General features: G+C 37.9%; 1 protein-coding gene across 4 annotated transcripts in view; it reads right to left on the bottom strand.

Annotated features, from left to right (window-relative positions):
* Positions 1 to 25,188, bottom strand: part of kank4 (KN motif and ankyrin repeat domains 4) — a 65,910-nt gene that overhangs the window by 2,640 nt on the left and 38,082 nt on the right. For 2 of the 4 annotated variants that reach the window (XM_007248177.4, XM_022675859.2), the window contains exons 3-11: positions 24,883 to 24,985; positions 19,183 to 19,253; positions 15,578 to 17,998; positions 12,374 to 12,461; positions 7,910 to 8,179; positions 5,600 to 5,684; positions 5,216 to 5,435; positions 4,191 to 4,333; positions 1,935 to 2,135 (exon numbers count right to left, since the gene is read on the bottom strand). In XM_007248177.4, coding sequence (XP_007248239.3) covers positions 1,935 to 2,135; positions 4,191 to 4,333; positions 5,216 to 5,435; positions 5,600 to 5,684; positions 7,910 to 8,179; positions 12,374 to 12,461; positions 15,578 to 17,998; positions 19,183 to 19,201 — 3,447 coding nt within the window. In that variant the 5' untranslated portion in view covers positions 19,202 to 19,253; positions 24,883 to 24,985. The remainder of the gene's footprint in view (positions 1 to 1,934; positions 2,136 to 4,190; positions 4,334 to 5,215; positions 5,436 to 5,599; positions 5,685 to 7,909; positions 8,180 to 12,373; positions 12,462 to 15,577; positions 17,999 to 19,182; positions 19,254 to 24,882; positions 24,986 to 25,188) is intronic. The other 2 variants (XM_007248178.4, XM_007248179.4) reach the window with 2 other exon arrangements.

Consider the following 25,188-nt stretch of genomic DNA (forward strand, 5'->3'; position numbering starts at 1 on the left):
ATGTTTCTATCTATAACCTGATTGGTTAAAATCCAGAAGCTTGTAATGTGGATGTAATAGGAAAGTACATTTGAATGTTTGCTTGCTGTTTGAATAATAAGTGATAATGCATATTTGAGATTCTCCGGTTGGTCTCTTCAAACAGATCTAAGATGATGGACATGCTTATTTATATGCAGTTACTTGCCTCACTGTGTTTTATATTGTGTTTTATATTCATTTAACATTTATTGGGCTTTTACATTGCCACTTTGCAATGTTAATATATATCAGACACCTTTGCCATGTTAATGTAAATAGTTTTATTGCTCGGATAAGCTATTTTTATTTAATTATTATTTTTTTGCTTAAAGAAAAAACAATCATTCGTTATAAAAATAAGTAGATTACTTCATAACGAATAAAATCAATAGTAAGATCCCAAACAAGTAATCTCTGTTTATCCATGTCTCCTGCAATGAATTAAATCATATTTTTTTTATTAAAACGTTAGTACCAGATTTGTCCACAGGATGGCAATGTTGTATTTTTGAACAGATGATGTGTAAGGTATTGGGGCTTCACAACCTCTACATTACCACATTACAATTTTACAATACAATTAAATATCTATAAATATACACTGGCATGCAAAGGTTTGGACAGCCCCAGTCAATAAAAAATAAATTATTACAATTTCAGTTACAATGATTATATAAACAAATAAAAGAGCCTATAGTATTTACCTTAAGCTTTTTTACAGGCAGTGTCATACTTGATTCCAGAAAATGTTGAATTTAATGTTTATTTTTAACTTAATAATTTATTTTTAATTGTATCCTATTTTCTCCCCAATCTGGAAGGCCAATGACCCTGCCCACTCATCTAGCTATCACTAGCTATCACTTGCATGCCACCAACTCAAGAAGGGTGAAAGCTCGCACGTGATTTCTCTAACACAAGTAAAACCAGCTACCTCTCGGTTACCTTTCCAACTACCTCTGATGCAGCTCCATTGGGCACGCTTGGAGAAAAATGCAGCAACCCAGCTTTGATATATGTAAGGTAACAGACGTCTGTGCTGACCAACATAAAGGTATACAGTTGATTTGAGAAGAGAGCATCATCTACCCACCCAGAGAGAGAGCAAGGCAAAATGTGCTCTCTCTGACTCCGGCTGCTGATAGCATGCAGCATGACCTTGGCTATCCATGAACTGGCAATCCTCGGATCACCTGATTAACTATTCTTAAGCTTTTTACTCAAGTAAAAATGTAAAAGTACTGGATTCAAAACTATTTAAAGTATAAAAGTTACTGAAATGTAAGGCCCTACCTCCCAAAAAACAATTTTCTTAAAGCCTAAAAGACTTTAATATTATAATAAAATGTTAATGTTGAAAATTTAGGATGCTCTAGGCTACCTTTTTCAGCTGCAAATGTGCCTATTAAAAATGAATGCATTTTAGTACAATGCAGACATATTAAAGAAGCTTATTTGGGACATTTGGCTTGAGTTCTCTTAAATCTCTGCTACTGATCACCTTTACATTAGGCTTCAAACAACTGCTATGTTCTTGCTGGAGAGTGGCGTTAAATGTGCAGGTGCAATGGATAAGCGCATATAAACCAATAGTGTGTTGGCATGGTTTATGTTTATACTTCTTATCCAACCACAATTAAATTCACTCTATCCGAATGGAGAGATTTACTTGTATAGGATGAGAAGCCGGAATGAAAACAAGCTGAAATGTAATAGGTGTAACAAGGCTATTTCTTTTTTAATGTAAAGAATAGAAATTACAGATAATTGTGTGAAAATGTAAGAAGTAGAAGTAAAAAGTCGTCTGAAATATTTAATTACTCCAGTGAAGTATAGATAACATTTTGTCCATTCCTTCATAATAAAAATAAGAAAGAAATGTGTCTGTTTGTATAGGTGTCTTCACAACTCACCTTATCTTCGAGGCTAGTGTCACACTCTGGTACGTCCAACAGAAGCTTGGCTATCTCAGCGTGGCCGTGCTCGCTGGCACACATCAGGGCAGTGGAGCCGTCTTGGTCCTGTACGTTGACATCGGCTTTGCAGTCAAGAAGAACTTGCACCATCGCTGCGCGGCCATGACTCACTGCCAGCATCAGCGCTGTCTGACCCGACTGCAGGAAGAGAAAGGACCGCAGGTGAACAAAATATATGGAGAGTACACGGGTTCATCAAGATAACAACTAGAACTGACACCCAACTCATCCATCCACAGGGGATACCTACTGTCTAGCCACTGGTAGACATCAACTGTGTATTACCAGTGTTCTCTGGTACCTTAACAGATAGCACTGGAATCATTAAGTCTGGATTCAAAGGTCCTCAAGCTTGTCTTGGTTTCACTGGTTTGCACTGTATACAGTCCTGATCTGGTACAATGGTATCAGCAATTTTTTTTTAATAATTTTATTTCAGTTTTTTCCAATTTTCTACCCAATTTACATAGCCAATTACCCGACCCACTCACTAGTAATGCTCCAACACACCAGGAGGGTAAAGACTAAAACATGCTTCCTCCGATACATCTCAAGCCAGCCACCGCTTCTTTTCAAATAAGTAAAGCACAGCGACTCGGTTCCGATAGATCAGGTCACAAACGCCCTGTGCTGCGGACATCACCCCTTAGTGATGTGGGGAGAGAGCGCCATCTACCCACCTGGAGGGAGCAGGGCCAATTGTGCTCCCTCTGAGCGCTGACAGCTTGATGGCAGTCTCAGCAAATTTAGGTTCAGTTTCATTTCATCACTTGCCCCTACCAATTAGCCTAGAGGTAGGGTGTCCCGACACTTGCTTGGATAGACAGATGAGCGTAGTTTTAGTGCTTAGCTCCAAATTTAGATTATTCAGAGGTACACCCAAACAGAGGATTATTAAAAATCACTGGGAAGATGGCTGCTCAAAAGGACAAATTAACCTATAAATAAAAAAAAAAATGTTGGGACAGTAAAGCATGACTATAATCATCTGTTGACATCACCTGTTCGAAATATCAACATTTTATTATATATATCATTGCTGTCCAATTTAAAACAAGTATCTTCAAAACAGCAACTGTACAGGAGAGAGACAAAACTTCCAAACTTAATTGGAAGTCAAAAAAAGAATAAGAAGAGTTAATTTCAGGTCATTTTGAAGTATTTTTATTGGTCCTTCAATAAGGAAATTTTGGCACAGTGTAAGGGACATTTTGTATCTGACTAAATTTAGAAATTAGTCATATTCTGGACTGCAAAACCCTACTATATTTATGTCTTAAAGAGGTAGTGGTGATGGTTTTGTTATGTAAACATACTGAAAAGAGACTATGTGAGTACAGTACAGTACTGTTTTCTCATGTTTATGTTTATTTTCCTGATACTGAAATAAAAAGAGGAGAGTCTAAAAACAGACTTGCACATTTCAGTGCAAAATGTATTATTTCAATGTAAATGTAATTACAAAACTACATTGGGCCCAATTTTAGTGATGTATAGGAGAGCCATTAACCCTGCAGCTAGATTTAAGGAGGGCCAGTGTGTCTTTGGTGCGTAAAAAAGGCATGTACTAATTCTCTTAATTAATCAAGTGTGAAATAAATCAATCAATATTTTTGATTTTTTTTTTTAATAGTTTTTAAGTATTTACCCTTCACTCTCAAGGGAACCTGTACAGATATAGGCCATTTAAAGGTCACCCACCAAAATAAAGTCTTGAACTATACAAAGTGCCAATTTTGTTGCAGATATATATATATATATATATATATATATATATATATATATATATATATATATATATATATATATATATATATAAATAATGGAATCTTACACAACTTTACCCATTTTAAATAATTTGTATTTAAATGTATCTAGAATGGTAAGTGGAGATGTTGATCACAGCACAGACCATACATTCATATCTATAATATACTTATTTACAATCTATAGGGTAATAATTTCCTAAAAAATATTTTACAAATAGATAATATGATATAAAAAAATGACGGGATTAAAGCTTTGGGGTTTTTAGAATGATTATTAGTTGTGTATATTTGGGCACAAATTTAGTTGAAAAACATGATGAGACTGGATGAAAAGAGGCATGTACAACATGTAACAGCAGTTGGAAGTAACAGAGTAAAATTTAGTGTGTTCTTGTAACACAGAAAGTGGTCATGCTGTGTGTACCTGGCCGGCCTTAGCGTTGATGTTGCCCAGGCTCAGTAGCTGCTGGGCCACCTCCATGTCCTCAGGTCCTTCTGCAGCGGTCAAGGCTGCCAGCATTATTGCAGTGTATCCAGCCTTGTTCTGATGGTTCACCTCGCACAGACCTTAGAAACACATACAAGATTATTTTCTTTCTTACCATCTATCTGAATCTGAATCTGTCTGTCTGTCCAGCTATCTATAGAAAACTCTAAGCAGAGTTTTTGTCAGCGATCAACGAAAAAACTGTCGGCGACTGAACCTAGCATAAGGTGTTTAAAAACTCCAGCAACACTGCTGTGTCTGCACTATCACTATATCAGGGTCAGGGTAATGCTGAGAATGATCCACCACACACCACACACAACTGCTCTGTCATGGTTCTGACCACTGAAGAACAGGGAGAAAGAATGGTAATAAAGTATGCAGAGAAACAAAAGGACTACAGTCTGTAATTATAGAACTACAAAGTGCTCCTTTAACATGATTTACAACATTCTTAAACTGTAAAATTTTATATAATTTATTACGTTTAATAATGTCCTCACTAATGTCAAGTAATAATATATTTTGACCTTTTCATAAAGTGTTATGGATGCCTTGCTGCCCACACTATCTCATGTAGAAGGTAGTGTAGAAATGATGGTCTCTGTATCTGATTTATAAGGGAACTTCATCTTCCAAAAGCTGACTGCTAGATATAAGCGTTTAGTTTTGTTGCCATTAGCTGTTAGCATTTTAGGCTAGATTACTAAACTTTGACTCAGATGTGACTGGGTGCCTTTCAGCCTCTGGAATCTGTCTGAGTAGGTGGCATTTATTATTCTTCAGACAGAGGGTCATACAGAACAGGGGGGCCTGTTCCTGGCAGAAACCTGATGTCAGTTCATACGATCTATAAATAATTTTCAGATGTCATTGAACCAGTTATGTAAAATACATATATTTAAAAAGATGCCTTATGCGTTTGAGACCAGTGAGACAAACATTTCAAACAGTTCTCTCACCTGTATCCAACAGCAGCTTGACCACTGGGAAATTAGAGTGGGAAACGCTGTAGTGCAGGGCCATGTTGCCATTACCGTCAGCCAGGTTAACTATGTAGCGCAGCAGGGTGGGGGTTTGGTTCCCGATCTCTCTCAGATACAGGGTGACTGTTTCTTCTTGGGATTCTTTCTGACTGGACACACGGAACCACTCCTGATAGAGCACCATCAGAACCTGCCTCTGAACATGATAGACATAGAAAAGAGTAAGCGAGAACAGCACTACGCCTCTATTACATTATAACATTTAATCATAAGTGCTTTAATGTATCAAGCAGTTGTAGCCTGCTTTCCCCCCCAACATAACATCACGATTTATATGAAGTATATATCTTAATTTCTTACCATATCTTTATTTGGGGTGGAGACTTCAGCCATTCGGTCTTTAAGGTAGTGACAAGCAGCCATGAAGTTTTTATCAACAAATTCACTGCAAGACATTGAACAGCTTAATAATGTTTAACTTGTACACCGAACAAAGGTTTTGTGTCAACTACATTCACATACAAACGTTTTGACACCCCTATAAGTTTACATTCGCAACATGGAACTCAGTTCTGCCCATTTAAGCCTTACTCTTATTTGAAAACTAGAGTGTAAAATGAAGCAAGTATGAAAATTCTGGCATATTTACAGCGTCATCACTTTGAAGCAAAGAAAAAAAAACTCACTTTTAGTGAATGCCAGTGTAAAAAATATTATATTTAAGTGCATTTTATCAAAAATCATTGACACATTCACAAAATGTAAAAAAAAACCATCAGAAAATCAGAAATTCTTCCATATTTTATGTTATGTTTTCTTTTTTTTATTAATTTATTTTAATTTGTTTCACATTTTCTCCCAATTTAGCTAGGGGAATTCTCTCTCCCATTCAGCTGCTTCTCAGCTATATATTTCCAACATAAATGGTGATGCCACAAAACAAGGAGGGTGAAGACATGTTGAAGGCACATACCTCCTTAAACACAAGTAAAGTCAGCCACCGCCTTTTTTTTTTAACTGCTGCAGATGCAGCATTGCTGAGTAGCATCACAGCGTGCTTTGAGGAAACCGCAGCGACTTGGTTCTGATACATCAGCTCACAGACGCCTTGTGATGAGCAACATCATGCTTTGGAGTGATGAGAGAGAAGAGGGCTTTTAAATAAAAGTAAAAAAAATATTTAAAAAGGAAAAGAGCGCCATCTACCCACCCGGAGAGAGCAAGGCAAATTGTGCTCTCTCAGGGCTCCGGCAGCTGATGGCAAGCTGCAAGACCAGGATTCGAACCAGCATTCTCCTGATCATAGTGGCAAAAAAACGTTTAAACAGGGGTGTCAAAACTATTGCATACAACTAAACGTGGTAATAAACTGATATAAATCTATACAGATATAAGATTAAAACTGTATCTATACATTTTGAAAATGACCTGTATGAGTCTTAATGTAAGGGTAAAACACAAGGTCATGCATCCACATTCAAGAAGCATTCATTCTCTTAAATACAGATTTACTGTAGAAAAGAGCCTACAGAAATCTTGATTGACATTTCATCATTCAAATAAACAAAACATGTACTTTAAAGTTGTTGGTAATGTTGGTTAAGAGCAATTCGGGATTTGCTCTTCAAACAACCTGTTACCAATATATTAAATGACGCATGGAATTCTCCATCCCACCCTGCTGTTCACTCAATGTGTGCTGTGTCTGGAGGTCCTTCTTTAGGTCATGCCTGATTAAAACAATATACTGTGTTTTGTTTTATTTGCTAACAATGCAAGACATCCATACTGTCATCTACTCTCCTACAGACACGGTAAAATGATTTAAGGATCTCGAGGTCAGACCGGTTGAGCTTGTTCTCATGAAACAGCCCAGTGGTTGGGTTTATTGAGCCTGTCACTCAACACTGTCTGCTTTCAGTCTACTGGCTGATGATTAAAGATAAGACAGAGCACTGCGATATCCACTACTCCAACATGAAGCTTCACAGTGATAAACAGATAAACAGTATTAAATCTGTTGAATTTTTTTTTTTTAGGTTTTGTTCTAAAATACCTAATATAAGTTCTCAGTTTAATCTGTCGCCTGGTGCATTAGACATATATAATTTTTTATTTTCTTTTTTTACAGACTGTAGCTTCTTTGAATACTTTATTGTTCTCCTTTTACCTTGTTTTTCAGGACCACCGTAGAGCAGGTAGTATGTGGGTAGTGAGTCATTACTAGCACTGCAGAGACTGTACTGACATGATGATGGTGTGCTAGTGTATGTTGTACTGGTACGAGAGACACAGCAGTGCTGCTGGAGTTTTTAAACACTGTGTCCACTGTGTTCCTTATTAGTGTCACATTATGCGCTTTAGAATCTGGTGTGCCTTACGTATAAAAACAGACCAGAAAATAAACATTTATTGATAATGCGCTTTATAATCCGGAGCGACTCATATTATGTATTGCTGTTTGAGATGCATTTCAAATAAATGTTGTTCATCAGGCAAGCTACTTTTCTCTTAGGCAAGCTAGTCAATTTTAAACCAAGCATTGCAAGTCGGATTTCATATTAGATTAACTGGACCTCTAAATCGGATTAATTGGACCTCTTACTGGAACTCCATGTTGGATCAATTAGGCCTTTTACTGTATTTTCACTCCTGGCCCTTCTGTCTCACCTGACGGGCTGCTCCTCCTGGGGATCAATAATGGCCTCTGGGTCTTTAGGCTCCTCAGAGCACTCTGACCCCTTTGCCTGAGCTTCATCAGCCTGCTCCCCAGTAGCAGCAGCCTCCTTCTCATCCTCCTCCTCCTCCTCCTGGGCCGCTCCATTCTCCTTCTCCTCTCCCTGCTCCTCTGGTTCAGAGCTATCCACCTCCTCCTCCTCCTCCTTCCCCTCGTCCTCATTCTCCTCCCCACTGGACTCCTCACTGGAGGTGGACTCATAGCTGGACGATGAGACAGACAGTCTACGTCATGGAAGTTAAATCTTTTAAGACAAACTGGAAAACATGTGTGACCCTGAGATAACCAAGAAATCATCCAGACTGGGAGCAGAGCCAGCAAGTGGTGCCTTTTCATTTTGGTTCATAAAAATAATTATAATGTTAATTTATAAATGTTTGTGAATACATTAGCATAATTTGTTGCTGCTAATGGAAAGCAAATACAAGTAGTCTGCTGGGGAAGGGAAAATGAAGCGAGCGGTGTAAGTGGGTTAGATGTCCTGTGAGTAGTTTCTGAATGTGATCAGCATTCCTGAAGGATGCATTCCGTTCATTAATGTCTAATTATTAGGAGACATGCAACTGTTGCAATTAAACAAGGACACAGGTGAAGTATTGATTATTTATGTGTTCAGTTATGTTTAGAACCTTTTCTAAAAATATTTTTTCTATTTCTTTTAACTCTTTGGTGTGTATCTGTAATCAGTAAAAAAAATATCAGAGGAATTCTTTTTGAATGCAAGTGTATATATATATATATATATATATATATATATATATATATATATATATATATATATATATATATATATACAGCTCTGGAAAAAATGAAGAGACCACATCAGTTTCTGAATCAGTTTCTCTGATTTTGCTATTTATAGGTATACGTTTGAGTAAAATGAACATTGTTGTTTTATTCTATAAACTACAGACAACATTTCTCCCAATTTCCAAATAAAAATATTGTCATTTAGAGCATTTATTTGCAGAAAATGAGAAATGGCTGAAATAACAAAAAAGATGCAGAGAATATGAAAACAAGTTCATATTCATAAAGTTTTAAGAGTTCAGAAATCAATATTTGGTGGAATAATCCTGTTTTTTAATCCAAGTTTTCATGCAAAATGTCATGTTCTCCTCCACCAGTCTTACACACTGCTTTTGGATAACTTTATGCGCCTCCTGGTGCAAAAATTCAAGCAGTTCAGCTTGGTTTGATGACTTGTGATCATTCATCGTTTCAATTTGGTAAAAACAAAGAAACTCATCATTTTTAGAGGGCCCCTTTTTTCCAGAGCTGTATGTCATCAAATATAATCTTCTGTAGCTTTCAGAAAAGACTGTTTATTAAAAAAAAAATAATAATTATTATTTACACAAGACTGTTTAATTAATAACTGTATTCCTCACTTCCAAAACCCCACAGTCAACAGGAGAGGAGCTCAGGAAGACTAAGCTATCTGAATTTGATTAGGGTATGATGTTTTGGTTGCTTGGATCCTTGCTGTGTGCTCCAATTCTGAAATTACTGGCTGTCATTTTTAACAACAGCACTGTCAGACTCCTCTTAGTATAATAATAACTGATGCCACATGGGCAAAAGAAAATCACATTTGTCACCACTGTGCTATAAGTCACTGTGAAATCTGCAGGTTTTAGCCTACAAAGCAAAGTGAAGCAACTAAGCTAACAGCTGACAGTTACAGTCCGGTCAAAGAAGAAGGAATATGAAGGCACAGTGTATGAAGATAAACTGACATTGAACATGTTTTAAATATTTTTTGCTGTCATGTTAAACCCTGTACACAAACCTATGCCATTTTTTCAAATATTAAATCAATCAATTTGGTTAATGCATCTTTCATTATGTCAAAATGTAATGAGCTATTGACTAATAGAGACTAAACCTTAAAGATACAAGATTTTTTCTTGACAGGGATGATTCAGTATATTACTACTCCACATTATTCTGCTGTATTGCAAGCTGTTTTCTGCTGTTGTAGCTATTGTTTTTGCTGTGAAGTTGCTGTATCTGTTCTTTGTTAGTTTGACACATTGGACAGTCCTAATCATGTTTAGTTTTAATTGGAAACCCAAACGTTATTCCTTCATTCTCTCCTAAATCTGCAAAAACGGGCCGCTAATGCACTGTGGGGCCGGAGAAGGAGATGGGGCTCAGATCAGGACACAGCCATTCATTTCAGATCAGACAGCCGACAGGAGGGCTAACTGTCTGCTCAGCTCCATCAGGGTTATTATCTTAGTGCTGAGGGCTGGGCAAACACAGCTGAGGTAGAGCCTCCGCCACAGCCAGACTGCACCTATCACTCCTCACGTGCTCCAGAGCAAAGAGAAGACTTTGTTCTCATCGAGGCTTCGCCACTTCTCACTCACATCTCATCAACATCCCGCTAAAATGCCAACAGCCAACAAAGCAAACACCTCGCAGCCTGTGGTTCTACCTATGCACCTTGATGACTGACGGACCAGGTAGAGGGACACAGAGAGTAGTGTTAATTCCATTGACAAAAATAATGACAGTAATCTACATCAACAGCATGGTTTCTGATGACTCATATGAGGACAAAAAATGTGACAGAAATGCTGCACAGAAAAAAAAAAACAACAAGCAGTTCATGCTACAAATATGCATCATTAAAGGCAAGCAAAGTAACAAAATAACAATAGTCAGCAAAATAACAATAATAAGTTACCATTTACCCATAAAAAAAAGAGTACAATTGAATGTATAACTCTATACAATACAACACAATGGGCCCCATTGACTGTGCAAAGGGAAGCTTGATTTAGGGCATGTCTGTGTGTCTTTGCTATCGTATTGACGGGAAAAGTACACCTTGCTTGGCTTAAAATGCACTAATTCTCTTAATTAATCATGGATGTATTTTGGGCATAGCGTGAAATATCTATATCAATATCAATCAGTGTGTCACTTGCCATTTCCTTTAAGAGCCAGATGGGCTCTAACTTTGGTGGATTGGTATTTTAATGGCGCAGAGCTTCTGCGCGTCTTAGCAGAGCAAACGACTTGCTCGTTCACACTGTGAAGGTGCGGTGCAAGCAGGTAATTTACAGGAAGAGCAATGTTATTTTATTTTGTATTTTATTTATTTCTGATGAGCTAGGGTGTATGTGCGTTAAGCGCATACAGTGGGCCTGCTATTCCAAGATAGCAATGAACATCTGAGTGTTGACTGTTTTCAGGGTTCAAATCAGTCAGTAGTGCACCTGTGTTTTCCACTGCCAAGACAGCAACTCGCCAGAAATTTACCTGAACACACCTCACTTCCAGACCACCACGCCCATCAGTGTAAATATATTCACAACGCAATTTAAACGGCACAGACGTAAGGCATAAAAAAAAGACTGTTTGTGGGGTGTAAGATAGTAATAAGCATCACAACACATTTTGCACAGGGGGTAATATAGGACCCAATAAGTTTAAGTTACAACTGATTGTACTCAGAAGTCATCTAATTAATACTCAGAAGTCATCTGATGACATATGATGGTGTTCAACTGTGCAGTGTATATACATGACAATAGATTAAAAACATTCATTTGATTCCAGGTTTTGTTGATTTGTAAATAAAAATACATGGACATGGTATAGCAATATGTATATTGATTATGATTTGTTATGTCAGAGGATATCTTTGAAAGGTATTTTCTTGTAAGTGAGGCTGAACTCTGGCTATCATGCCCACAGCATGGCGTCATGAATGATCAGACTTCAAGTGAGGCCAGAGCGTTCTATTCCTGAAGTGGCTAAAGTAGTCCATCTGTTAAACTACTTTACTAAAATCTATCTACCTAGAGATCATTGTTTAGTTTTGAATTAGAAGTGTTTAGCTTCGTCTAGTCTTTTTTTGACTTAACCTTACTGACTTTAAAAGTTAGCGTGGCCTGCTACATGCAATTCAATACAGTTATAAATAAAACTGTTGAATTTCATTGGCTAAAATGCATTATTTTTAGTCTTTTTATTTATTAAAATGACTGAATTGAACATGAGAGGACTAAAATTCTAATGCATTTTAGTCTAACATCCAAAGCAAAAAAGGGTGACAAAGAGGTAAGACCACAAAGGCGAAGAACATGCAGCAACAGATTATAAGATGATGCTGACAGAGGAAGCAGCAAACACAGAATTATTCAACACTTTACATTAAAATACCATCGTTAAGGATTGAGAGATGCTGAGTATGTGTGAGCATTTCTTTGGAGCATTATAAGCTGGTGATTGCAGTTATTAGTAAAAGTAAAATGTAATCCATTAGTAATCATTTAAAAGACAGTGATTTTATGCAAAGTGTATGAAGCACATCATTTTTCCACAGGAAAATAAAAATGCAAAGGGTGCAGAGAGTGCGCAGCTGACAAAAAATATTTTACCCTCCATTCACGCCAACAAACTTCAGGTTTTTTTTGACTCCTCCCTGCTTGTCAGGATAATCATTCTTCTTCATGATGGATTTGAGGCCTGGGGAGAGGGGAGAATGATCAGACATGGAGCTTTCTGCCAACCCTGCACCTGTTCACCTTTTCCACCACAAGTACATATGAACTGATTCAGGAGGGAGAAATACTTCTTCACTATAAAAATCATTATAATTATTTCATCAGAAGACAAACCCTGTAAGAAAAGGCATTTGTAAATGACTGCTGTATCAGAAAGAATATGACTGACACTTTATAAAACTCTAATGCTTTGTAAGGTTCCTGGGAGCAGCATTCATCCATTATGTATACCTGCATCTACTGATGCAACAGATTACTCAGTAGAAGCAGCTTTCAAAAGTAGAACAGTTCAGACTTTGCTGCAACTAGAAATGATCTTTAAGTGTCAGCTGCTTTTCAATTTTTACTTATTTTTTTAACTGACAGCTGTCCTTTACATTGTGCCAAAATGTGATGATGAATGAGCCAATAGAAACTACTTGGATTTTTGTATATTGACTTCATTTGAAAGTCAAGTCAAGTGAACTAAGGAGGATTGGAATAGATCTTTAGCCTTTTTGTCAATGATGTAAAAAAATAGCCAAACAAATGATCAATTTCTAAAACATTAATTTTGAAAAAACTATTAAAAACGATTCATTTTGATTGATGTTTTCCATTTACAAGAAAAAAATATGCCTTGCCTAGTTAAACTGCCCCATTTGACCTTATTTCCATTTTTTTCTGTCATGATTGAAGCTGCTATTTTGGGGATTCATGTTTTTTGTATTACAGCAACATTATGTTTGCTCTTGTTATAGTCAAAACTGTACAAAATGAAACATTTTACCCAAGGCCAAATACATTTTGGTCCAGTTGCCACTTTTTCACCACTGAATTACTTTTCAAAGCCTAAATATATTTTTAAAGCAAAAGTAATTTCAAAACTTCAGTTTAAAAATATTTATTAAACACCTAAAATCTCATAACAGCATACAACAACAAAGCACAATACATTTACCTCAGCAGTGCAATTTTGACCCTGAATTTACTTTAGTAGTGCTATTTTAATCATACATATGTATGTGAGTAAAATTCACACATATGATATGCAGCAAGTCTTTTAGTAAACAAACATAAAAATACGAAGCCAGCTCAGCTAACATTACTAACTATACCTTCTCGTTTCATTCAACCGGAAAAAAATTTAGTTTGTAAAAATAGTAGTAAACTGATACCAAATACGATAAATGATGCATAACTCTTTTTTAGTTTAATATATGTGATTAGAATGTAAAAATTTAAACTGGTATTTGTTTGCCTCCTTTTGGCTTTGTTTTTCAATTCCTGTGGTGAGCTCAATGAAATATGACTTAAAAATAAAAGGAATTCATTGTCTTGATTAAATATTTAGTCTTTTCTTTTATTCGGCGAAACACTAAAATAACTGCTGTGTTTAGCCATATATTTTTAGTTGCAAAAAAATTGGTACATCCCTTCCTTTTATACAACCACAAATTATACTATTAAATGTATAATTGTTCCGTACATTGTTCATTGTAAAGAAATTATTGAGAAAGGCTAACGTCAAATGACTGTGATTGCACATATGTAAGTATATGCCAATGTTTATGACACCACAACATTTTGTAAGCACTGTAATCTGAGCCAGATGCCTTCCAAAATGTCAACATGTTCTTCCAAACAGATCTGGCTTACAGTATGCAGACCTCTGTCTACACAATGCTGCAGTAGCTCATGGTCTTTCCATAGCAAAACGGAATAAAAGCTGTTTTATGAATGAGAGTACAGAGCATGCACATTCGAACACTGCATGAATCCAGTATAGGTTAATACAGCAGATTCCTTTAGAAATGTTTCTTTAGATTGGAAATACCAGGCTGTCAGCGTCCTCAACTGAAGTGCTCCAAATCCATCTCCTCCTCACATACCACAAGCGTTTAAGGCAGACAGCTTCACTGAAAGACTGTATCATATCTATCAGAGAAGATCTACCAGATTTACCTTTCATAAACATCTCCTGGAGCATAACTAAATTTGAGACATTTCAAGCACCTAATCTTCACTATCATAAGTACAGAAAAAAATGTTCTTTTAGCTTAATGTTTTTGGAAATAACAAGTTTGACACACATAAATAATATATTAGTAGCTCCTTATCCACAACGCATTATCAGAATAGTGATGGAACATAATAATATACAAAAGATAAATGTTTATATGATACAATATGGTAGAGGCTTTTTACATTCATATTTAGTTTTTCAATTTATTCCTACTTTTTCTTTTTACTATTTTTTTTATTTTGTCAATTATAAAACAGCTATGCATTTTAGTACTGTATAGATCTCTGGAAAAAAATTAGAGACCACTTTAGTTTTGTTTTATTCTATAAACTACGGACAATATTTCTCCCAAATTCAAAATAAGAAATCAATATTTAGTGAAATAACCCTGGTTTTAATCACAGTTTTCGTGCATCTTGGCATGTTCTCCTCCATCAGTCTAACACATTGCTTTTGGTTAACTTTATGCTACTCCTGGTGCAAAAAGTCTAGCAGTTCAGCTTGGTTTGATGCATCTTTTTCATGATTACATTTCAGATTATATATTGCAATATACTGGGATTTGTTTACATGTAAAATGTAAAATAATAACTGTTTTTTTTTATTAATATAGTATTGCAAAACAAAATCTTGCGATACACCAATGTATGGATATATTCTTACATCTCTAATGCATTTACATTGGCAAAAAATGCAGATATTTTAAGTAGAGTTTGCTGCAGAGGTTGTTTTAATTGCTTATTACTTGTTTAGTTTTCAATTAAGTTAATTAAAAATATACAAAAAATATATATAAAAAGGTTATTCACTTCTGCATTGGCTAATGTCCAATAGATTAGGATACTTGGTTTAAAAGGGGAGACTGGATTTGGAATAATAGAATGTGCTCAGTTGTCTAGCTAAAAGTGCTTAACACAAAAGATAATCTCAGATAAGACCAATGGATACACAGTAAAATTGACAGAGTTAAATCAACACATATGTTGTTAAATTAACATGGAGAGAGTTACATTTCAACATTTTAACATGTACAGTGTATATGTAGTGTATGCATCAGTGAAAATTTACTTTACCCGATTGCTTTGCTGCACCTCCTTTTTGAACAGGAGAGTAAAAGGCTGAGAGAGCACTGAGAGAGCCTCTGAGATGACTCTGGATGGAGCTGATCTTTGAGACAGGCTGCTTCTGGGAGCTTTCTCCTTTCCCCTCTTGGCTCCCGCTGCCCAGGCTGGCCCACTGCTCATTAAGAAGCCCCTGGATCCGATTGACAACCTGGCCTATGGCTGCAGGGGAAGTGGCGGTTTCAGTGGACCTCTGAGGCTGGGTTTGTGGCTGTGGCTGAGTGTCTTGTCCTTGCTCTTGTTTTTGGTCTTGGCCTTGCTGAGATTCTCCTGTGCTTGTATCTCCCGTTGAGGTTTCTATGACAACCCTTTCTACATTCACACTCTCTGGTAACTTGTACTCCACAGTCGATAACCTAACAGTTGTATTCTCCTCGGCTACAGTCTCAACCAGCTCACCTTCAGTCTTTTCCACTATGACATACCCTTCAGCCACATCACTTTCAATCATGATGCTTTCGCTGATTTGCACTTCGACTGTATCTTCTATGTCTATACTGTATCTTGCATCATCTCTCTGCTCATCTGTATCTTCTTGTGCATTATCTGTAGGGCTAATTGGAACATCTGTCTCAACTGCCTGGTCACTTGTAGAAACCTCCACCCCCACAACCTTCTCAGCTGTCATCACCTGTGCTAGCACCTCAATATCTCGCGTCTGGATTATAGTTGTTTGAGTGCTGGAGCTAATTAGGTCTGTTTCTTTGGGACCGTCATCAGGTTGAAGTTCGGCGTCTGTCAACACGGCCTTTTCTGAGACGCTCTTGCTATCTGTACTGACAGACACATCGCAAGTTACAATGAGTTGAGGAAGTGGCCTAGGCTCTGGTGGAGGTGTGGTTTCTTGCTGTATGCTGGCTGCAAAAGACTCCATAACTTTGTCGCTTAGTTCCTGAATTGTAAGGTCCTTTAATTTATTCTCCTCGATCTGTTCTCTCAGTAAGGAATTTGTCTTTTCTAGCTCACAACTGGCCTGGCTTAAGCTCTCTTCCAAAGTCTTAATTTTGACTTGTAATTCTTGGATAGCAAGAGACTCTTGTTCTTGTGTAGTGGAGGTCAATTTATCTCCTGCGTCACCTGATCCTTCAGCGGCTTCTGCTTTCTCAGTTTTCCCTTGGGAAGCTGTGTATTCAGATGTGTCTGCTTGTTGTTCTGATAGCTCTAACTGTTTATCTTCCAAAGAGGTGTCTTGTGTTCCCTCTTGCTTTTCCAGTTCTTGTTCTGAAAGACTTTCTGGTATTTCAGCCTCGTGTTTGAACTCTTCCAACTGTTTCTCAGATTCTTCTGAATCTGTAGGACTCTCGACTTTTTCTATAAGTATAACTGGGACAGACATCACAGTTGGCACAGGCACAGGCTGAACCGACACAGCTGATTTGGAAGTTTCTTGCTCTGCGAGGTCTTGCGCCACCAAGTCCTGCCCTTCTGTGGTCTGTGGCTCTACAGTTGGCTCTGCTGATGCTGGTGGTTTAGATTTATGGTCAACTACAGTGTCCTCCGAAAAGGCTGAGGCTTTCTCTTGCTGCTGTGTTGCTACAGGATGCTCAGTGCTATCTTCAGGTTGGGATTTTTCACTTGGTTCTGCCTTTCTCTCCGCCTGTTCTTGAATCCTCTGAAGCAGTTTCTCCTTCTCCTCTCTTAGCGAACAAATCTGGGACTTCAGTTCAGGTATGGTCCTGACCTGCTCTTCCAGTTCGCGCACCCTTTTCAATGCTGCTGTTATCTGTTGATGCAGGCTAGCTCGATCCTGAGGAACACTTCCTCTTCTATCACTGCTTTCCACAGGACGGAACAGTCTCTCAGTTGAGCCGTTCTGAGATTGAGGGCTTTGCTCATCCATTGAGTCTGAGAGTCTTCTTTGCGGGACATTAACAGGCATGCTGGAAGCCCGAAACAAGTGTGGCCTCACATTAAGGCTCAGTTGCTGCTCTTTGTAGGAAGCCTGGACGAGGGGCTCATCTGCGGGTTTGGAGGATGAGAGGTAGCCAGTGTTTTGGACTTTGGAATGACCAGCGGTGGAGATTCCACTGCCACTACTAGAGCTGCCATCACTTGCTCTGAACTCAAAGAGTTGCTGGACCTCAGTAACACGGGACTTGGGCTTGGACCCCAGGGTGGAGGTGTTGGCCCAGGTGTCCTTGGCAGCAGGTCTCGCGCCATGTCCAGGAAGGCTAAAGTTGCGTGGCAGTGTACTGTATTTTGGACCTCTGTTCTTACGCTGGATATGCACCCTCTTGATGGTGTTGCCCTTCTCAATGTCATCGACATATTTTAGGAAGTCCAGATCGAGGGTGAAGCCATAAGGTGTCTCCACAGAGTAGGGCAGCTGTTTCCTCTGTCCTCCAGTTTCAGAGGCCTTGGAGAAGCCATTTGCTGAAACACAAATCATATCCAACGAGATTTAAAAACAGATTTGCTACCTCTTATCTGGATATAAGCAAACTGTACTCAACAACATATGGGGTATAATCAAAATACTGTCTTCTTTTGCTGTGCTGTGAAGATTTGATTGCATTCAGCTACCAGACCATTAGTGAGGTCAGGAAACTGGACGATCACTACCTCATTATCTCATACATAACTCATTCCAATTTCATTGGATGGAGCACCAAAGTACACAGTTCCATTGTTCCACAGGTCAATGTTGGGGATCTACACCCTTCTAGCCCACACCTGGAATTAGGCATTAGGGCCAACCGATCTATCTTTATTTGCTCCAGAGGATCACATTCGTTTGGCAGTACTTCTTTTATACAGTGATTAGACAAGATGTGTGTAGGCATTTGCTCATCTATATCAGCAACGGGTGCTACCCAAAGTAAAATACCGTATTTTTCACACTATAAGGCGCACTTAAAATCCTGCTAACCCTGGCTAGCACTGCTGGAGCAGCATTAGCATTACCCGCCAACCACACTAAATGTTAGCTCTTTTGTCATTCAGAAGTGAATATATCAGCCTGTAGCCTTCTGCTAACTCGGCTAGCAATGCTGGAGCAACATTAGCATTAGTCGCTAGTTGCAGCGCTAGCTCATTTGCCGTTCAGAGGTGAAGATTATCTGCCTGTAGCCTGCGCATTTACCGGGTTAAAAAGCGATGTGTGATGAACCGCGAGTTAAAATCGCCTTGGCTTACTGGAACATTCAGAGTTCTTCAGTGTAGGACTGTCGGTCGGCATTAGCTGCTAACTGCGGCTAGCCTTAGTGGATATCTGGAAATTTAAGCTTACTGTACATAAACAGAAGTGCTTTACTTACCCAATCAAACTTAGATTAACATTAAAAAATTTTTTTTAAGATTACAGTTTTGTTTACTTAGCTTAATCTAGCTTTACAGGTCTCTGCTGAATTAGAAGGAAAACATGGCGACACCACTGTTCCTTACTAGTGTTCCTTAATACACCTTGTAATCCAGTGCGCCTTGTGTATGAAAATAGACCAGAAAATAGACATTTATTGATAGCGCGCCTTGCAATCCGGTGCGCCATATTGTGCCAAAAATACGGTAACTAAATATATAGTGTATATAGATCTTTAATAATGTTATTCTTCTCTTACCACTTTTCTTGTCCATCATTTGTGATTTTTTGGTGTCATGGACACCTGTCTGTCTTCTAATTACTGGCAGGCTGTGGACAGAAAAAAAAATATGTTATCAAAAAACGTAAGACATTTACAATGCAGATAGAAATTACTGTATTTAAATAACTGTAGAATTCAATTAGAAAATTATAAGATTCTGCTGCTACTAATGGATTTTGTCTGCTTGTAAAAACATGTAAAAAATATTGTGCATCATCATAACATTTTATCATATCGTCCAGCCCTAATTTGAAGCATCACTGAAATCTTCTTTAACAGCACTATTAGCTATCAGTTTCTCTATCCAGGTTTTTAGTGCATCTTATCTTTGAAAATAAAATGCTGCTTCTTAAAAGCCATAAAAGGCACTACAAGAGTAAGCAAATCACAAGGACATCTACTAGAGAACGACCATTAGGGTGCAACTGAGTTTTATTCATCCCAGATGGGGATAGCAAGAAACTACCTCACAATTTACGCTTCATTGAAGCAGGCAATGGAAAACAGTTTGCAGATATTTATCTAAGATTAATATAAATTGCTTATACACTCAAGATTCTTCTCTGGGGTTCTGTTTGCATTGCCAGAAATTGCTGCATAATGACTGAGGTGACATTTTATTTAAACACTGAAAACAGCAACATTACACATGCACATTCCATGCAAATTAAATCTGGCACAGGAAGAGATGTATGTTTATAACCGTTGCCCAACTGCGCTGGTTCAAGAAATGTCTGCTTGTTGCAAAGATACAGACATGTTTTCAGCTCTGAATCATTTCTGAAGCAACAGACTGCTTCCACTGATTTCAGTTGAATTATCAAATCATCTCAACTCATTAAAAATGGAGTAACTGATAAAGGAAAGGACATATTTGCATCGTTAACATTGGAAGTGAATGCACTGAGACCCTGAAAATGCAATTATTGTAATATATGTAATGAAACATAGAGAGATATGGATAACTCAACATAGAAAGATGATCTCGCTTCGACATGCTGCTTCAGTGCTTCAAAGTAACCATGGTGCAACTCCTGAGGGCATGTTTGTGAATCTTAACTACCTTCAGTGCTCATGAGGGAGGGAATTCAGCCAGATGTGGCATATGGGACTGATTTTGATCCTGCAATCTGGGCCAGAGGCTTGGAATTTGCACTGAAGAAGGTTTGAGCATTTTCATGAAAGCAAATCTCTTCAAAGGTGCAAGACAACAGTGACTCAAGAAAGTGGCTTATGAGATAACCACTTGCAGTCGTGGCATGGAGTGGTATACAGTAGAAAAATAGAGAGGCGTTGGCAATATTCTATATTTCAAATTACGCAATACATATGGCTCATCCAATATTCAGGCTGAATCAATTACTTCCCTCACACCATTATTGAGAAAGCTGTTTTTGGGAGCAAACAAATTCTTCTCGTCACAGTGGGATGGGTTTAGAGAGCATAAGGCAAGAGAAAATATTATTTTTTGTATTTTTTTTTTCTTAGACATAGTCATTAGGAGCCAGAACTGTAAGACAGTGCTAGTCTAGAAATGGTGACCAGTAGTGAGATTCTGATCACAACATCTACAAAACCAACTTACGAGTGTATGTTCAAGATAGTCAGCATTAGTCCAACAGTTAAGATCTTACAATACTTTTGTACAGTGGTTTGGGTACTTTGTAAAACACAACAGCAAATGTTAAACTCTGTTAATTTGAGTAAGATCATCTTATTTTGAGTTAAAGTTAATTTATTCAATTCAATTATCAGGTTTAAAGGTTATACTGACTGAGTGTACTAAGGCCTTGGGAAGTGCAAAACTGATGAGTAAAACACATCAAACCACTGGCTCTTGGTGCCATTTATTGCCTTACTGGGCAAAACCTTTCCTGACGCACTCACTGTCAATGTGTAGTCATTCCCCCAGGCTACCTTTCCCAATCTGTTTACATGTAATCTCTCTTCATTTTCAGTTTTAGGAGTGCAAATGACCCAGGGTTCCCATGCCCTCTGTTTTTGTTGGCATATATGAATATAATTTACATGGATATGGTTTGAAATTAATGTGAAAATATCATGGTTCATACACTTTTTAACTAATAAATTCCCCATGATATTTTCATGACTTTTCCATGCCTTGAAGGGAATTTTTCATGACCATACGATTTTTAAAACAGCAGTGCAGAGATGGACAATAAAACCAAAAATCAACTAAAACTACACTTAAAATTGAATTAATCTAATAATGTTGATACACAATCTTAAATAATGAAATGAGTGTCAGCTCCTGAGAGCTTCATAGTGTGGGGCTAAATTACTAAATTAACTCTGCGCTGATGTATTTTTTTTTTAGCTCAAAATAGATTTTATTTATTGATAAATGGAAACACAAAGGATTGTAGACCACATTTCCATGACTTTTCCAAAACTTTTTGGGTATTTTTATTTATTTATTTAGGCCTGGAAATTGCTATTTTCAAATTCCATGACTTTTCCAGGTTTTTCATGACCGTATGAACCCTAAAATTTTTAAATAAACATGAAACCCTTTTTTTTCCATGCTAATACTGTAGTAACGAAACAGGAATTCAGGAATTCTGGTCAGAATAACACTAATAAATGTTGCCTATTTTAATGAGATTTCTCAGCCTATAAACACTGTCTGTGTTCATTCTCGTGACTCTGCTGGAGGCAGACTCTGGAACAGTGTGAGTCTGAGCTTGACTGACAGCTGAATCCTCAGAATCCGATAGACTGCAGCAAACCCAGAACATATACAGCTTCTTAACTCCTGGCGGGGGGCACAGGAACAACGCGGTGAAGGGGAAGGGATCAGGTGTGTTCCCTGCCCTGCAAATGCTTAATGCCACACAAATACACTGCCTGTCCTTGAGTCTTAATTAGCCAAAGCTGGAACGCAGCTTGTAATTGCTGACTAAAGTGAAGTTGCCCCCCTAGACAATTATCTGCATGGAACCGAGCACTAAAGCACGGTCTGTTTAATTAGATACTAAGTGAGAGATCGAGAGAGAGAGGGAGAGAGAGAGAGAGAGAAAGAGAGAGAGATGGAAGAAGAGCGTATTATTTAAAAAGAAACTACATTAATGAAGAGGCCAGTATATGACCTCCCGTCAACCTCACATGCAGCAAGCTATTTTACTTCATCAGCTGGAATAAATTGACTGACTCTCCTAAATGCTCAGTGCAGGCTATCTGTATTATACTGTGGCTGACATTTATCTCAGCGGACCACCTAAATATGAGCTATAATTGAACGTCACTGTTTATTTTGTAATTCAGCACGGATGAAATTAAATTAACCTAATCAAATAACAGAGTGCACAGAGGAAGTGAGGGAAGGATGAATTTGATTTGTCTGCCTGTGACTGCATGAATGTCCCACACACACACACACACACACATACACACCTACACACCTGCAGGCAGGTCTACAGGCTCAGCAGATGCACCAGTGACCACCGATCAGTTCTGCTGAATCGTAAAGAAGAAACAGATCCATGCAGAGCTGCAAGCAGAAGCAGAAACGGCAACTCCCAAATGCCTGCTGCTATCAGTGTTTACCTTACTGTGACCCTGAGACTCCCATATCTGCTCCGAATACACATAAATGGTGGTGTTACTTCTACAGAATGCCAACGGAAAAGATGTTAATACTCCCAGCTGTTGAGCAACTGAATCGCGAACATATTTCTCACAAGGAACGCTGCTATAAAATATCATTATTAAAGCCAGTTTACAGTTATTGCACAATTTGTAAACAACCCAATAAACACAGTATCATACTTGATGGCAATGGTCAAAGCCAGATCTGCACCAAGAGCTCTTAGAGCTTCCAGTACGGCTCGGCTCGAACCACCATCCCTCAAAACACACAGAAAACAGACATCCAGACTCTTCTCTGTGCTGGCACCAAGGTGGTGGAATGAACTTCCACTGGTTGTCAGAACAGCAGAGTCACTTGCGGTCTTTAAACATCGACTAAAGACACATTTTTTTTTAAAGAGATCCTAAACTAATCCAAAAAAAAAAAAAGGTTCCTAGGGTTCTAAACATGAACAAGCTCTCTGTATCTATTGATCCTAGTCTACAAACTAGCTTCGGATATTTGAAGTAACATCGAAGCACTGTTGTAAGTTGCTCTGGATAAGGGCGTCTGCTAAATACCGTAAATGTAAATGTAAGTATTCTAACTATTTAACAACCTATTTTATGACTACCTCAATTCACATCAATTTAACTGAATCAATCAATATATCAGTGTCCAATTCCATCCACGAGATACAAAACACACAGATCCTCCAAAACACACAAAGCTTTCAAAACTGCAAGCCTGACGACTAGAATGTTACCAGGACGATGCTCAGCCACATACTGCTGCTGCCTCAAAAGCTTGCCATGAAGACACAGATGCTATACATTGGCTAGCTGCATCGCCAGACCTCTCCCTGACTTATCTTTCTCATGAATAGAATTGCAACCCAGTTCAAGCTACCTTTTGGGTGTAAATATTTTTTGGTGATGAGTGTATTATCTGTATAATAAATGTGATCCCTCTTCACTAATTAATTGAGTTTATACATCTACAGCAGCTTTAGACAGAAACAATTGTTGTATCATATTGATTTGTGTTTGGATTTAATTTATTTACCACATTTTTCTCACTATAAGGTGCACCAGATTATAAGGCACACTATGGTCTATTTTTAAGCATAAGGCGCACTGGATTATAAGGAGCATTATGCGACACTAGTAAGGAACAGGGGTGTCTTTACTTGAGTAACTAAGTTAAGTAAAGCTAAGATAAGTAAACAAAACTGTAATTCTTAAAACAACATTTTCTCTTAAAGTCAAATGAACACTGGATGTTAATCTACACAGATTTCTCTCCTGAAAACTGTTCTTTTGAGTGAGTAAAGCACTTTTATTTACAGTATAAATAAATAATAAATAAACAAAAATTATTTACAGTACGCCTAGATTTCCAGATTTCTACTAGGGCTGAGTGCAGGAGCATTAGCATTAGTGGCTAACCGCTAGCTGCAATTAGCGCTATTAAATGACAACCGACACTGAGGAACCCTGAGAGTTCTGGTACGCCTGGGCGATATTAGCTAGCAGTTTGTCCCACGTAGGTTGTTTTACTACAGTAAATGCATAGGCTACAGGCCGATAGTACTCATCTCTGAACAGCAAAAGAGCTAGCACTTAACGCGATTAGCGGTTAATGCTAATACTGCTACAGCCTTGGTAACTGAAACTCCTGTATATCGATTTTTGGGAAAATTAAATGATTTTAAGTGTGACATATAGTGTGAAAAATACGGTACATTGTCCTGAATTCATGTCTTTTATGCTTTCTTGTGTTGTTTTTTTATGTATTTTTATGGTCATGTTAGATCTTTTTACTGTACAATTTTCTGGCAATGAAAATTATAAAATAGGCTACAGGATGTTAACATTTACAAAAGGACATGGTCAGTAAGGAGGACTAAATGAATGCTCTAGAAGCTCTGGGGAAATTCCATGCACGGATTATGTGTAGCTCATCTCTGTCTCCCTTTAAATCTTTGTTTCTCTCTCTCTCTCTCTCTCTCTCTCTGCACCCTTCCTATCTAATAATGACAATAAACAGACAGGGAGCTGGCTGTGTGGTAGGAAGTGTCCGCTCACCAATCTTGTCCTCCCTGATGGATCTAACTACTGCACATTGCCGCAGACATCTGGAGGCGAGAGATGAACATGTAACATCTGTTCTTCAGTGACGAGAGCAGCCCTGGAAACCATGAGAGTACACAGAGAGTGAGGACCACCGGGGAGACATTGTACTTTACATTCATGTGACACACAGCACATATATGTGTCATATATGCGAATGTACTGTACAATGTGCATGGACCACACACACACATGGACACTTTATCTATCATACCCTTATATAAAATCAATGTATTTATACTAAGAGGTATAGAAAGTAAA

The sequence above is a fragment of the Astyanax mexicanus genome, chromosome 5 (assembly GCF_023375975.1).
Source record: "Astyanax mexicanus isolate ESR-SI-001 chromosome 5, AstMex3_surface, whole genome shotgun sequence".
Lineage (NCBI taxonomy): Eukaryota > Metazoa > Chordata > Actinopteri > Characiformes > Acestrorhamphidae > Astyanax > Astyanax mexicanus.